Source organism: Anolis carolinensis, unplaced genomic scaffold (assembly GCF_035594765.1).
Source record: "Anolis carolinensis isolate JA03-04 unplaced genomic scaffold, rAnoCar3.1.pri scaffold_20, whole genome shotgun sequence".
Classification (NCBI taxonomy): domain Eukaryota; kingdom Metazoa; phylum Chordata; class Lepidosauria; order Squamata; family Dactyloidae; genus Anolis; species Anolis carolinensis.
This window is the reverse complement of record NW_026943830.1, coordinates 745,776-760,915: the sequence shown is the minus strand read 5'-3', so window position 1 is coordinate 760,915 and position 15,140 is coordinate 745,776. Positions and strand designations below refer to the sequence as shown.

The 15,140-nt window shown below is 39.8% G+C and overlaps 1 protein-coding gene across 1 annotated transcript; it reads right to left on the bottom strand.

Annotated features, from left to right (window-relative positions):
* Nucleotides 1-3,362: 3,362 nt before the first annotated feature.
* eef1akmt3 (EEF1A lysine methyltransferase 3) lies at nt 3,363-10,030 on the bottom strand. Its single transcript, XM_003216690.3, has 3 exons — nt 9,825-10,030; nt 7,239-7,350; nt 3,363-6,494 (listed from the first exon to the last, which is right to left on the bottom strand). The coding sequence occupies exons 1-3, from the start codon at nt 10,008-10,010 to the stop codon at nt 6,097-6,099; spliced, it is 696 nt and encodes a 231-aa protein (XP_003216738.1). The 5' UTR covers nt 10,011-10,030; the 3' UTR covers nt 3,363-6,096.
* Nucleotides 10,031-15,140: the final 5,110 nt, after the last annotated feature.

The window sequence follows — 15,140 nt, the reverse complement described above, 5'->3', positions numbered from 1 at the left end:
AGATTCAGGGTGGGAGAAAGAACTCTTGTCTGTTGGAGGCAAGTGTCAATGTTGCGAATAGCCAGCTTGATTAGCACTGAAAAAGCTTTACAGCTTCAAAGCCTGGCTGCTTCCTGCCTGGGGGAATCCTTTGTTGGGAGGTGTTAACTGGCCCTGATTGTTTCCTGTCTGGAATTCCCGTTTTCAGAGTATTGTTCTTTATTTACTGTTCTGATTTTAGATTTTTTTCATACTGGTAGCCAGATTTTGTTCATTTTCATGGTTTTCTCTCTTCTGTTGAAATTGTCCACATGCTTGTAGATTTCAATGACTTCTCTGTGTAGTCTGGTGGTTGTTAGAGTGGTCCAGCATTTCTGTGTTCTCAAATACAGTAGTCTCTCGCTTATCCAACCTAAACAGGCCGGCAGAATGTTGGATAAGCGAATATGTTGGATAATAAAGAGAGATTAAGGAAAAGCCTATTAAACATCAAATTAAGTTATGATTTTACAAATTAAGCACCAAAACATCATGTTATACAACAAATTTGACAGAAAAAGTAGTTCAATACACAGTAATGCTATGTAGTAATTATGGTATTTAAGAATTTAGCACCAAAATATCACAATGTATTGAAAACATTGACTACAAAAATGTGTTGGATAAGCGAGAGTTGGATAAGTGAGACACTACTGTAATATGCTGTGTCCAGGTTGGTTCATCAAATGCTTTGCTATGGCTGACTTCTCTAGTTGAGTGAGTGCAATGCCTTTCATGTTCCTTGATTCGTGTTTGGGCATCTCAGCATTTGGTGGTGCCTATGTAGACTTGTCCAAAGCTACATGGTATACGGTCGACTCCTGCAGAGGTGAGAGGATCTCTCTTGTCCTTTGCTCAACGTAGCATTTGTTGGATTTTCTTAATGGGTCTGTAGATAGTTTTTAGGTTGTGTTTCTTCATCAGCTTCCCTATGAGGTCAGTGGTTCTCAGACCCCATCCTGGCTATTCCACAGATATATAAACCTCACTTGCCTAATTTCCAACAGACCTCACAACCTCTGAGAATGTCTGCCATAGATGTAGGCAAAATGTTAGGAGAGAATGCTTCTGGAACATGGCCATACAGCCCGGAAAACTCATAGCAACCCAGTGATTCCGGCCATGAAAGCCTTTGACAACACAATTCAACATATTTTGTGGCAACCACAAAAACAAAGTTTCTGGTTTAGAACCACTACTTTCAAAGTAGGTACCATGCAATTGCACAGGAAATAACACTTTCAATCCAGGAACAGGACTTTTTTCCATTTTTGTTACATAGTGTAATCCAATTGGTTGTCCTTTTGTGCAGTGCAGTTGATTCATAGGTTCATTGCTATAAATTGAAAAGCCACCTGGAGGAAAACACACACTTTCCTTTGAGTGTGAGACAATGAGTAGTTTAACAACTTCTGACTGCCCTGGTTCAATGCTGTGGGATCCTGGGAGTTGCAGTTTTGTAGGGCCAAAAAGTCTTGGTGCCTCAGCAAACTACAACTCCAGGTTTGTAAAGCATGGGGCCAGGGCAGTTAAAGAAGTGTCAAACTGCATTAAGTCAACAGTGTAGATGCTCCCAATGCTTCAGTATGAATTCAAATCAGCCAAGGAAACCCACTGGGTCATCTTGAACAAGTTACACTCTTTCCGCCACAGAGAAAGTCTCTTGAGTGTTTTTCCTTTCTTTTTTTGCCAAGACTAGTGATCTGGCTGCCACGAGTTGGAAATTGGAAGGCACACAACAGCAATATTTGTGACATGGTAGGTTTTGTATGATGATCCTACAAATGAGAGACTTCTTTAGACAGCTAACAGTCAAGTGCCGGTTAACACCTTCCAGAGGATGCATCCAGGAAACAGACGCCAGACAACCTCTATGCAGATACCCTCACTGATTGACTTTGCAGCTTCATGGCTACTCAATGCTATTTAAGCTGGCTAACTGCAACATTCACATTTGCCTTAAACAGACAAAGGCTCTTTCTCCCACCCTGGACATTCCACAGGTGTGTGTGTGTATATATATATATATATATATGTATATATATACATATACACATACACACATATATATATATACATACATACACCACTTGTCCCCCCTCCCCCTCCAACAGAACTCTATGCCAGCCACAGATACAAGCAAAATGTCAGGAGAGAATGCTGCTGGAACATGGCCATACAGCCTAAAAAACTCACAACAAACCAGAGACTTCTCCGTTGCCCTGTCCCTAACAGCCCTGCTCAGATCTTGCAGATGTAGGGACATGGCTTCTTGGATTGTGTCTAGACATCTGCAATTTGGTCTTCCTCTTTTCTTAGTCTTCTTTCTTCCCAAGCATCATTGTCTTTTCTAGTCATGTCTTCTCATGATATAGCCAAAGTAAGGCAGTCTCAATTTAGTCGTCTTGGGTTCTAGGGAGAAATCGGACTTGATTTGCTGTAACATCCATCTAACCTTGGTATCTGTAGCACTCTTCTCCAGCACATTTCAAATGAATTGATTTTGTTCCTAGCCACTTTCTTCACTGTCCAGCTTTTGAAGGCAACACTGATGAAATATTTCCAGAAATTGAGTGATGTTTATAGATGGTCCACTATTGAGATTGAGAGAACAGCTTTATAAATTAGCATCTACAAGTGTCTCAATCCTCGAAAACTCTCTGCTTCAATAAAAAAAAAATGCTGAACTCGCAGTGCTCAGATAGTGTTGTATTTAGGCATCAATGTTGAATTTTGTGGAGAGGTATGCAGTTAAACCATCTCAAAACTATCCTTACTGCATGTGACTTCAATCTTATAAATCCCATTTTGAGCAGGGAAAAGGATGTTTCTCAGCTGTGACAGTAAGATGATGAAGTAGTTTATAATAGTCAAACAGTAGTCTGCTAACTGTATTTGAGACCATTTGATCTGTACAATCTTATCAGACTAAAAATCCAATCGTTCTTCATTGCTGGAACTGCAGTCCAGCCACATATTCCCCATTCCTGTTATAGAGGCTTAGGAACATAAAACTGAGTGCATGGAAGAGATATCAAGATTTGTTTTTTAAAAATGTGAACATGGTTCATTCTATCAGTGCTCTTTTATGGGTTTTTTATCCTTCTCATTTCTGGAAAAGAAGTGTCAGACCAGAGGAAATTGAGTAACCCTGTAGTTCCCATATCAATAGTAAGAGCGCAGGCTGGGAAGCCCCTTGTTCAAATCCTAGCTCATCCACAAATCCCAGTCATCCTTTAAAGATATAATTTGTGTTTAATCATTCTATTCCCAGATTTGATGCAATATTAATGTCATCATCCTGTGTCCTTCAAAGCAGCTGTAATGAGTAACAACGCAAAATATCATATTTGAGAATTTTAAAAATACTACATAGTTGTTTAGTAATATACATACTTAAACAACTGGTCAATGGAAGTACAGTCAGTGAAGGATCTCAAGTAATAAAACACTTTTTGTCCTCTAACCAGTTGTGTCATACAGTCCCAATATTATTTTAAAACTATGGATGCTAGGGTAGTTTTCCAAGCAATTACAATGAGAAAAAAACGAGACACAGTATAAACAGTACTTGCAATGGTTTTTGTAATGAACATGTTGAATAAAACGGCACTTGGGACATTCGCATGCAGTTATTTTTAGATATCAAACATAGTGAACAGAAACGTAGATGTCTAAAAGAATGGGACGATACCTTATAGTAAAAAAAGAAATGCATAGGTATACAGTTTAGTGCTGAGCTTACAAAAACTATTACACTAGAATGTATAAAAAGCATCTCTCAAAGGGAGAAAAGGCATCATGGTGTCTTTTTGTGAACTTGGGTAACAGTTCATTGTGCTTCCTTATTTTTGGCATCTTTTTTTTTTAAAAAGCAGAGGACAAGCATTAGAGCAGGGCTGAGCGATTGCAGAGATGCCAGGGGCCCAGGGTCTGCTAAATGGTTTCCCAATGCAACTAGTGCTTTTGGTTTTAGCCTATAAAATTGCCCAAACATTTTTTTTAATGGAGGCGGGGAACATGAGGGCTTTCAAAAGCTTTAGGGAATATGGATTTGGGCCCCAGAAGCTACATTTCCCATCTGCTGTATCAGAGGCAACCTCATTGGTTTGACAAATTCCACTAAGAGCAGCAAAAAAAGCCCTGGTCCCAGGGACATGAGCAAGAACCACGTGCTAGCACACATGTTCTTCCCTTGATGCCTCAAAAATATTACTTTCAAATATTTCCATGAAAATAAATCATTCCACAATATGGTACACACCCTGCAACACCTGGTATCAGTGGAGCTGAAGCTATTTTCTTCACAGTAGGCAAACAGTTAGAATAACTGAGCTGGAAGAGATTGCAAGGCCTATCTAATCAAGTTGTTTTGTTTTGATATTTTACTGTTCTTTAACATACAACCTCAGCCTCCCATATCCACAACTTTTCTACATATGGATAAATATGCAGAAAAATACTCCAAAAGCATACCATTATAACTTCCTGACATTTTACAGATCCTCACTCTCTCCAGCACTTATGTCATTTACTTTTTAAAAATCAAATATGCCATTTATATACACCATTGTATATAATGGAACTTGAGCAGGGTCCTAGAACCAAACCCCAACAGATACTTGTTGACTACGTAGAGAAATAAAATAAATTCCAAATCCACAAAATGGATAAATTTACTGGAGCAACTATAAAGTGCGATGAGTTTTGTGATTTGTATTTGGCCCAATGATTTACCCCCATTTTGTGGATTTTACTGTCTATGGTCCCAATTACTTGAGAATTTCATAATTACCTGAGAGCTTTGTAAACAAACACTGGACAAAAGAGTTCAAGATTGTCTCTAACAAGAGCGGCTAGTTATAACCTATGCAGCCACTGGACATTTGGTATCCTTTTACTCTTTGTATATTTTTAGAACTTGTTACACTTTTCTCTTAATCCTTTCTTCTGAACATTATCTGTAATTATTTGAAATATTCAGTAACCTCATTCCATAAATTGGTCTGTATCTGCAAGTTTGCTGTGTTGGTGGCGGTTTGAGATGGTAAAAAACACTGAGCACACATCCATCAGCTTTGCCACTTCTGAGACACAATGTTCCTTTCTCTTGCAGTGACTAGGGCAGGGGTCCCCAAACTTTTTAAACAGGAGGCTAGTTCATGGTCCCTACAATTGAACTACAGTTGAAAAAAAACTATAAACAAATTCCTATGCACACTGCACATCTCTAATTTTGAAGCAAAAAGAAACGAACGGGAACAAATACAGCCTCAGTGTTAATCATAATCATAATAAAAATAATAAAGAGGGTTGGAAGAGACCCCTTGGGCCATTTAGTGTAACCCCCTTCTACCTTTGTGCACCAAAAGCATAAGCAAAGCACCCCTGACAGATGGCCACCCAGCCTCAATGTTATTAATAATAGTAACAATAATACATCACACAGTCCTAAATGCTTAGGAAGTGTTCAGCTTGTGAATTTGTGATATGAAATCCAGCATATATATCTTGTTTGCTGTGTTATACTGTGTCTTTGTGTCAATAATAATAATAATAATAATAATAATAATAATAATAATAATAATAGAAGGTGATTGGAAGAGTCCGCTTGGGCCATTTAGTCCAACCCCCTTCTGCCTTTGTGCACCAAAAGCACTAGCAAAGCACCCCTTAATAATTAATTAATTATTAATTAAATAATAATTAAAATACCATTATAAACAAGCAAAGCTTTGGAAAGTGTGCACCAGGTGAGGGAGGAGGCGCCGCACACGCCTTCCTCGGTGGAGGAGGAGGGAGCCACCGCCACAGGGGCCAGATAAATGGCTTCAATGGGCCGCATGTGGCCCCCAGGCCTTAGTTTGGGGACCCCTGGACTAGGGAATTTATTTTACTGCAAGAGTCAACTTGGACAGTCACTATTAGAAAAATTACTATTATCTGGTGAGCAGAAACCTTCAAGAGCAACTCCCATGAACTGGTGGCTCACTCAGTAACATTTCTGGATCTTCATTTTTAAAAAAAAATGTGGAAAGGGTAGTGTTTTGCCACATTGTCTATGGTGAACTGGCAAACTCATTGTCCTGTATGACTTTTGCTGGTCACTTTGTAGATGTTAATGTTTTCAGTCTCATCTCTGAAGGCCAGTTCTGAGGTGAAGTGCATGGGGAGCAGAGTCTCAAAGAACAATGCAGTACTATGTTCTTGCCTCATTTTGGAAGACAGATAGATAGTGGACTGTGCACCAGATAGGTGCTGGAGCGTTCTGATCAACAAGGGGAACATGTCCTTGAGATAGACTATGTCTGCACCCAAAATGAAGTCATAATTTTGAGGGAACATGGTGTGGTCCACACCCCATGACAGAGCACAAACTCTGGTTCGACCCAAGCACTTCACAGGTAGGTTCCGGTGGACATTCTCCTCTATCTGCTTCAAGGCCACAGGAAGATCTGTGATGGTCACATCACCTCCTGGAAGAAAAGGAGAACAATCTGTGAAAGAGATTTCAGTTACAGTCATGTTTTTTAAAGACAGTCTGGGCATATAAAGATTTAATCTGTTGTAAGAACAGAGATACTACATACTCTCTGTGGCTGTATGCTAAGCCTACATTTATGTCAGGGAGAACAAACAACTCCAATATCAGGACATAGGCCATGATGGCTGGAACTAACAGGTGCCGGAATCCAACACTGGGGAATCCACAGGTTTCCTCATTGTGAAGTATTTTCCCTATCCAAATTCCTTATTATACTCCACACCAAAGAAAGCAAAACATTTATGTTTGGATAACACAAAGCCTCATGATTTTTTTCAGCTCATAGAGGGAATCAATACATTTATGAGACACCAAGATTCAGTTGAAAGCAGGTATCAAAAAAGAACTGGGAATTTTCTTTATAAGTAAAAATATCCTAGTAAGAAACTGTGTAAAGAATGGAGGAAGAATGTGCACAGAAAGCCTTTCCGACTTAGAGCTCTCAAAGTATGAGTTTCATAGAGCAAAGACTGAAAAAATATTTTCAGGGCTTAGAGATCAACTGGCTGGTTTGATGAACAGGGAAATTTATGGGGACTTTCCTGAGTTATGAAGTCAGATCATTTGTATTCTGTATATCATAATACGTGACTGAATACATTAGACAGATATTGGTAGAAGCTCCAGGACTAGAGGTTTCACAATGATACTTCCCCATCCCATTCACGCTACGTACCTAGGAGAGAAGCCATGATGCCCACCACTCCTGTCCCAGCACCTAGTTCTATAACCTTCTTGCCCCAAAAGTTTAGCTTCTCGGCCTCAAAATATTCACAGAGTGTTAAAGCCTTGAAAGAAAATAGATAATGAGATATGATGAAAAATGTAAACAATACATTTAATGTTTTCAAATATTAAACACAAAATAGATCAAAACTGCTATAACAAAAAGGGGTGTTGTTTTTAACAGAAGATTCTGCATAGACAGACTTTACCCCACTTCATGTATCACTCTTTGTACCAGAACCAATTGCCCTTTTCAGAAAAAGAAACAGCTCCCCATAATGCAATGAAATATTCTATTTATTCTAGATTGTTTCAGCACTTATAGTCTAATACTTCACACATTTTAAGAATAATTTATTCAAATAAAAGCTTTCCCTACACTATATAACATCTTTTCCAGAATGTTACCAAATATTTTCCAGGCTCTCCATGTGTCACAAATTGCTAAGTGGAATAAATGGCTGGTTTGTCTTCAGGTGGGTTTGACATTGAGATATGAATACTTAAAAATAAGAAAGAAAAGGATATAACTGATGAGAAAACCATATTAAAAAAAGCCCTGGGAGTGCTAGTGGCTGTCAGACTAGATGGTCCTGAATTAGAAACATAATTCGACTTATCTGACTAAGACAGCTTCCTATGTTTCATGTTCCTTACAGCACATCAATCTGGCCCCATGCCAGGCTTCAAGAGTCAGATGACTATCAAATGATCTCATCAGAACTCATGTTGGGCATGTAGACACTAAATAAAAATGAATACTCTAAATGTGAAAATAATTATTCATCAGGATTATGCATTCCTGATTTTCTTAGACAGGAAATGCAGTGTTGCAAGATGTTTATGCTTTCTAACTCTAACAGAACCTGAATGAATCGTACTCAATACATCATATGCACTAAATACAAGTTGTAACTGGATCCAAAAATAAAAAAGCTTACCAACACACTTTGCATGTTTTCCACCATGACTAACTTCTCCATCTTTGTCACCCATAACACTCATATCCCAAGTCCCACCTTCCACATATTTAGGCCCTTATTGCATAAAATCTACAGGACTCGTTTTTCAACGCATTTCCATTGTATTCCTTCTAATATAGCGGACTTTAGAAGTGCTGCATTAATTCATTTAGCTTCAGAATGGACATATAACTGAATGAATCAAAGTATAACTGTGTGGGTGAAGAGAGAAAAATCTGAGGCAAGGATATATCCTTATATCCCAGGATCTGATTCCAGGCTTTCTGCTTTGAACTTGATTATATGAGGCCCCTTCCACATAGCTGAATAAAATCCCACATTTTTTGCTTTAAATTGGATATATGGCAGTGTGGATTCTGATAACCCAGATCAAAGCAGATATTGTGGGATTTTCTGCCTTGATATTCTGGGTTATATAGCTGTGTGGAAGGACCCTCAGTCTCCTCTGTCAAATAATTTGGAATAAACAGATAATCTGGAATCAGATCCTGGGATACAGAGCAGTATAAAAGAGGCCATAGGCCTCATCACCACTAATAATTTAATTCAATTCAAAGCTAACTCCAAATTGCAGCAGCCAGAGAGCAAACTCCCACAAAAATGGGACCCCATCTACACTGCCATATGAAATCCAGATTATCTGCTTTGAACTGGATTATATGGAAATAGACTCATATAATCCAGATCAGATAATGTGGATTATTTACTTTGATAATCTGGATCATATGGCAGTGTTGAAGGGGGCTGAGTTTTTTTAAAAGCCCTTAATATACATCACCACTTTTGTGGTTTGTTGTAATCAAACTGGATTTAGGATTTCTTGTGTAATCATATGCACAATGAAATCACGTTCTGTTTGAAAAAACTGCCTTAAATGATCTGTGTAGAATTTATGGAGCAAGACAGAGGCCCCTTCTACACTGCCATATAAAATCCAGATAATCTGCTTTGGACTGGATTATATGGCAGCGTAGACTCAAATAATCCAGTTCAAAGCAGGTAATGCGGATTATCTGCTTTGAAATTTTGGATTATTATGTCAGCGCAGATGGGGCCAGAGAGAGATGGAAGACTCTAAATAGTTTGGAAGAGGTCTGCAGTACCAAAAGGACTGTACATCAAAACATCCATGTATGAAAGTAGTTAAAACATTATAATTTTGGAAGGAAATACTGGAGGTGTTTAAAAAAAAATACTGACTACATGATCAACATGTTTCTGTGGCTGGAAACTACCTTCAACCTGACTCTAGCCCAGGCATGGGCAAACTTAGGCCCTCCAGGTGTTTTGGACTTCAACTCCCAAAATTCCTAACAGCCGGAATTGTGAAAGTTGAAGTCCTAAACACCTGGAGGGATTATTGTGGACTATTTGCCTTTATATTCTGGGTTATATGGCTGTGTGGAAGGGCCCAGTGATCCTATCATAGGGCCTTCGAGGAAAGATTCGTTCGGGGGGGTTGCCTTTGCCTCCCTTTGAGGCTGAGAGAGCGTGACTTGCTCCGTGGCTTCGGCGGGGGCGCAAGGGTCTAATCTTTGAGGGAGGTTCCTCACCGCTTCCCAAACGGGGGCAGCCACCCCCAGGCGCCCCCCGTGATGCTGGGCGATACTCAGCTCGTGCCCGCAGAGCCGGTAGCGCGCCTCCGCCGGGAAGGCCTCCGCGAACAGAGCCAGCTCCTGAGGGAACACCGACTCCAAGCCCGCTTCCACTGCCTCGCCCGCGCTCCTGGGCGCCGCCATCTTGCCAGGCCGTGGGCGGGGCCGCGTGGCCCTCTGTACTCACTTCCGATTGGACAGCGGAGCCGCCGTCGTCGCCGCAAGAGGCCATTCATTGGAAGCTGGCGTTCTGTAGGGTTAAAGGAGGAAGTGGAGCCCTATCGTATTACCATCTTGTTGTCACTTTTGTACGCTGTGTCACTCCCATGGCAACATCACGCGGTATCCTTGGATTGACCCTTTGGCATCCCCAGGGCCCTTCCACACAGCCATATAACCCAAGGCGGAAAATCCCACAATATCTGCTTTGAACTGGGATATTTCAGTCCACACTGCCATATATCCCAGGTCAAAGCAGATAATGTAAGATTTTATTCAGCTGTGTGGAATGGGCCTCAGGCTCACTGAACTAGGAATCCCAGAAATCGTTGCCATGGCAATTAAAGTGGAACTATAGCATTTTTGAAGTGCAAAATGATAGGGAGCCGAGGATGTGTCCACACTATAGAATAAATGCACGTAGACACCAGTTTAAGTGCCATAGCTCAATTCCAAGGAATCATGGCAATTGTAGAATTACCCCCCTCCCTAATATTAATATGTGTGTGTGTGTGTGTGTATACCGGAGCCCCGGTGGCGAAGTGTGTTAAAGCACTGAGCTGCTGAAGTTGCAGACCGAAAGGTCCCAGGTTCAAATCCTGGGAGTGAAGTGAGCACCCGCTGTTAGCTCTAGCTTCTGCCAACCTAGCAGAAAACATGCCAATGTGAGTAGATCAATAGGTACCGCTCTGGCGGGAAGGTAACGGCGCTCCATGCAGTCATGCCGGCCACATGACCTTGGAGGTGTCTACGGACAATGCCGGCTCTTCGGCTTAGAAATGGAGATGAGCGCCTACCCCCAGAATCAGACATGACTGGACTTAACGACAGGGGAAACCTTTACCTTTACCATATCTATATATATATATATAAAAGGGTAATGAAATTTTGGCCTAGGACAAAACAACAAAACTACACATCCCAGAAACACTAAACTTGGCAGCACAACCCCTCATCCATGCCTCTACGTTCATACTACAAAAAGAAAAGAAAAATAAAGTCCTAAATAGGGGGAGAGGAATAATTGTTTTTATCCAATTGCTGCCAGTTAGAAGGCTAAGCTCCGCCCACTTGGTCTCCTAGCAACCCACTCAGCCCAGGGGACTGGCAGAGTTAGGCCTCACTTAGGCCTCTTCCACACTACCTATAAAATACAGATTATCTGATTTTAACTGGATTATATGGCAGTGTAGACTCAAGGCTCTTCCACACAGCTATATAACCCATTTATAATCTTATATTATCTGCCTTGAACTGGATTATCTTGACTCCACACTGCCATATAATCCACTTCAGTGTGCATTCTATCCAGGTGTGTACAAGGGGCCTCATATAATCCAGTTCTAAGCAGATAATATAAGATTATAAATATACAGTACAGTCTCACTTATCCAACATAAACAGGCCGGCAGAATGTTAGATAAGTGAATATGTTGGATAATAACAAGGGATCCAGGAAAAGCCGATTAAACATCAAATTAGGTAATCATTATACAAATTAAGCACCAAAACATCATGTTATACAACAAATTTGACAGAAAAAGTAGTTCCATGTGCAGTAATGCTATGTAGTAATTACTGTATTTACAAATTTACCACCAAAATATCACAATGAATTTAAAACACTGACTACAAAACATTGACTACTAAAAGGCAGACTGCGTTGGATAATCCAGAACATTGGATAAGCGAATGTTGGATAAGTGAGATTCTACTGTAATATGAAATAATTACTGTGGTAGAATAATACAGAACAATACAGAACAATATAATCTCTAAAACCAGGACAGTAAATAAAGAGCAACACTCTGAAAGCAGGGAAATTGGGAATTCCACAAAGGAAACAATCAGGGCCAGCTAACACCTCCCAAGAAAGGATTCTTCCAGAAAGGAAGCTGAGAAGGGTGTGAAGCAGTGTGTATTACCAAAGTCATTACTATTACTATCATTACTTTTATTATTATTATTATAATTTTTTACAATTTTTAATGTAGCCACTTAACATATCTTGATCTTCTTTTGTAAGGGTAGTTAAATGAAACTTTAAGATACTTGCATAATTCATCTTGATGCACAGATTGTAGTTTGTATATGTTTTGATACTACTTTAGAAAGACTATTTATATATGTGTCTCCCATAATTTCCTGACCATTATCTTTAATCACTGCAATTATCATTTTCTGGTCTTTATTTATTGGAAAGCCATCTTCCTGGCTTAGTTGCATGCTCAAAATTAATTTGTTTTTAAATTTTCAGTTTTTTTCCCATTTTGCTGGTAAGGAGCATTGATGCTCATATTTTTAATTGTTTTAGAGTTTCTTTTAATTTAGTATTCACTGGGAAGGATCTAATTTGGTTTTCTTTAATTTTATCTTGAATTTCTTTTTCAGTTCACAATTTTTTGGATGAAAATGCCCCTCATGTAGACTTTTATTGTGTCCCAAATAGTTCTTAGTGACATTCCCGGAGTCAGATTAGATTTAAATAATTCACTGATTTCATATTTACATTTTTCTACAATATTTCCTTGTCTTAATAGATTTTCATTTACTCTCTGTGTAAATTGGTATTAATTTTATTTCCATCAATATTGGGACGTGGTCTGAGATGAGTGTTGGATAAACAGTACAGTTTTTTATCCAGTTGTAAATGTTGTTGGAGATCCAGATCATGTCTATTCTGGAATACAATTAGTTACTTGTAGAATAAAATATGTAATCTTTATCATTTGGATTTTGAAACCTCCATATATTATTTTGCCATTCTCCAAAACCTGGATAGTAATTCGCCACTTTGCTGTAATCTTCCCTTGTTAGTATTCCTATCCAGTTTGTTGTTTGCTACCACATTAAAATCTCCAAGAAGGACTATGCCAGTATAATCTGTTGAGGCAGTTTCTTTGTAGAATTTTTGGCAAAATTTTCCTCTGACACTGTTAGAGGAATAAAGATTTCCGATTAAAAATGTTTTAATTGCAATTTTTATTGTACCTAATTGTCACGCCCAAGGCAACGGAGCACTAAGAACCGACACACAGACGCCAAAAACTATCTAATATCTTTATTAAGGAGATATGTAAGAATAATAAAAACAAGTAGGAAATGTAGGCCAATAAAAGACCTTTCAGGGAAGGTCAAATATAGTCCAAAAATATATTGTCCAATATTTTATATTAGAGTCCAAAGTTATAATTCCAAACCGAAACACACTCTATTTACAAACAATAGAGTGGGGAAACGTCCAAAGATCTTTCCAAGGTTCAAAGTAAGTCCACGGCAAGAACTGGGAACAAGGCTTGATACTAGAAACAAGGTCCAAGGCTGGAAGCACGGCAAGATAGTTCTTGAATACTTGGCTAGGCAAGGCAAGGCAAGGAAACTGGAGTTGCAGACTATACGAAGTCCACACTTGGCTGGAAACACAAAATCACTCCTGAAGCTGATCTGTTGACTCCGCACGGAATCCTCCATGTCGGGCACTTTTAACTAAGTCCCATCTTCCTGCAAAGCAGGTGTCCAGAGCTTCCTTTCCCAAGGGAAAGAGAAGCGAAACACATCTCCCTCCAGATGCGTTCCTCCCTAGAATTTCCCAGGGGAACATAGCTAATTAACGTCTTGTTTAGCTGCTAATCTCAAGCTTCTCCGAAACTGTTCTTTTTCACCCCGACTCGTAGCATAGGACTGTTTCCTAGCAAAAGGGGGGGAGGCAGTGGGAAAGGCCTGCTCAAGGTCTTTTTTAATAGGCTCTTGGGTAGAATCATCAACAACAGGCATCTGGAAAAATTCCGTCTCTAGCTGAGCCGGCAAAAAAACCATGTTTTCGTCATCATCAACCACGATGGCGCTGGGATCAGAACTCCATGGCCCATGGGACATCACACTAATTGGTGGCAATATTCCTTGTCTAATTTTTTTTTATGAATGGGGCCAATCCCTTCTTCTTTTTCATTGTTGTTGTTATTTATTTGTTCAGTCACTTCTGATTCTTCGTGACCTCATGAGCCGGCCTATGTTAGAGCTTCCTGTCGGCTGTTGTCACCCCCAATTCCTTCAAGGTCAAGCCAGTCTCTTCAAGGATACCATCCATCCATCTTGCCCTTGGTTGGCCCCTCTTCCTTTTTCCTTCCATTTTCCCCAGCATTATTTTCTTCTCCAAGCTTTCCTGTCTTCTCGTTATGTGGCCAAAGTACTTCATCTTTGCCTCTAATATCCTTCCCTCCAGTGAGCAGCCAGGCATGGCTGGCTCATGGCTGGAGGATGGATTGGTTGAATCTTCTTGTGGTTTAAGGCACTCTCAGAATTTTCCTTCAACACCACAGTTCAAAAGCATCTATCTTCCTTCGTTCAGCCTTCCTTATGGTCCAGCTTTCGCGTCCATAGGTTACTATGGGAAATACCAATGCCTTAACTATGCGGACCTTCGTTGTCAGTGTGATGTCTCTACTCTTCACTATTTTATCAAGGTTGGTTATTGCTCTCCTCCCAAGAAATAAATGTCTTCTGATTTCCTGGCTGCAGTCTGCATCTGCAGTAATCGCACCTAGAAATATAAAATCTGTCATTGCCTCCATGTTTTCTCCCTCTATTTGCCAGTTATCAATCAGTCTGGTTGCTATAATCTTGGTTTTCTTGAGGTTTAACTGCAGCCTGGCTTTTGCACTTTCTTCTTTCACTTTGGTGATAAGGCTTCTCAGCTCCTCTTCGCTTTCTGCCATCTTTTTCATAGTGGAACTTATACATTCCAATCCAAGTTTCTGTACTTGTGGTCTGTCTTAGAGATGTGGGTCTGCTGCAATGCCACAATATCTGTTTCACATTTTGAAGGTATAAAATACCATTTTCTTTTGTTGGGAGCATTTGTGCCATTGACATTCAATGATAATACCCTCACAACCCTAATTTTAACGAGGTTTCTCTTTCCAATTTCTCATCATGATTATTCTCTTTTGTTGATGCCATCAGAGCAGATTTCCTTAGCGGATTCCTCTTTCGGGTACATTTGACCTGTTGATTCCAAAATTAGCACCAGTTTCCTCCTTTTGCTTTGGTTTTTGA

What these genes read in the sequence shown, in the direction of transcription:
- eef1akmt3 (XM_003216690.3), bottom strand. Translation starts at nt 10,010, where the DNA reads ATGGCGGCGCCCAGGAGCGCGGGCGAGGCAGTGGAAGCGGGCTTGGAG. An exon ending in CTGCCCCCGTTTGGGAAGCG is followed by an intron (nt 7,351 to 9,824) that starts GTGAGGAACCTC and finishes TTTTCTTTCAAG; the next exon opens with GCTTTAACACTCTGTGAATA. An exon ending in CATCATGGCTTCTCTCCTAG is followed by an intron (nt 6,495 to 7,238) that starts GTACGTAGCGTG and finishes CTTTTCTTCCAG; the next exon opens with GAGGTGATGTGACCATCACA.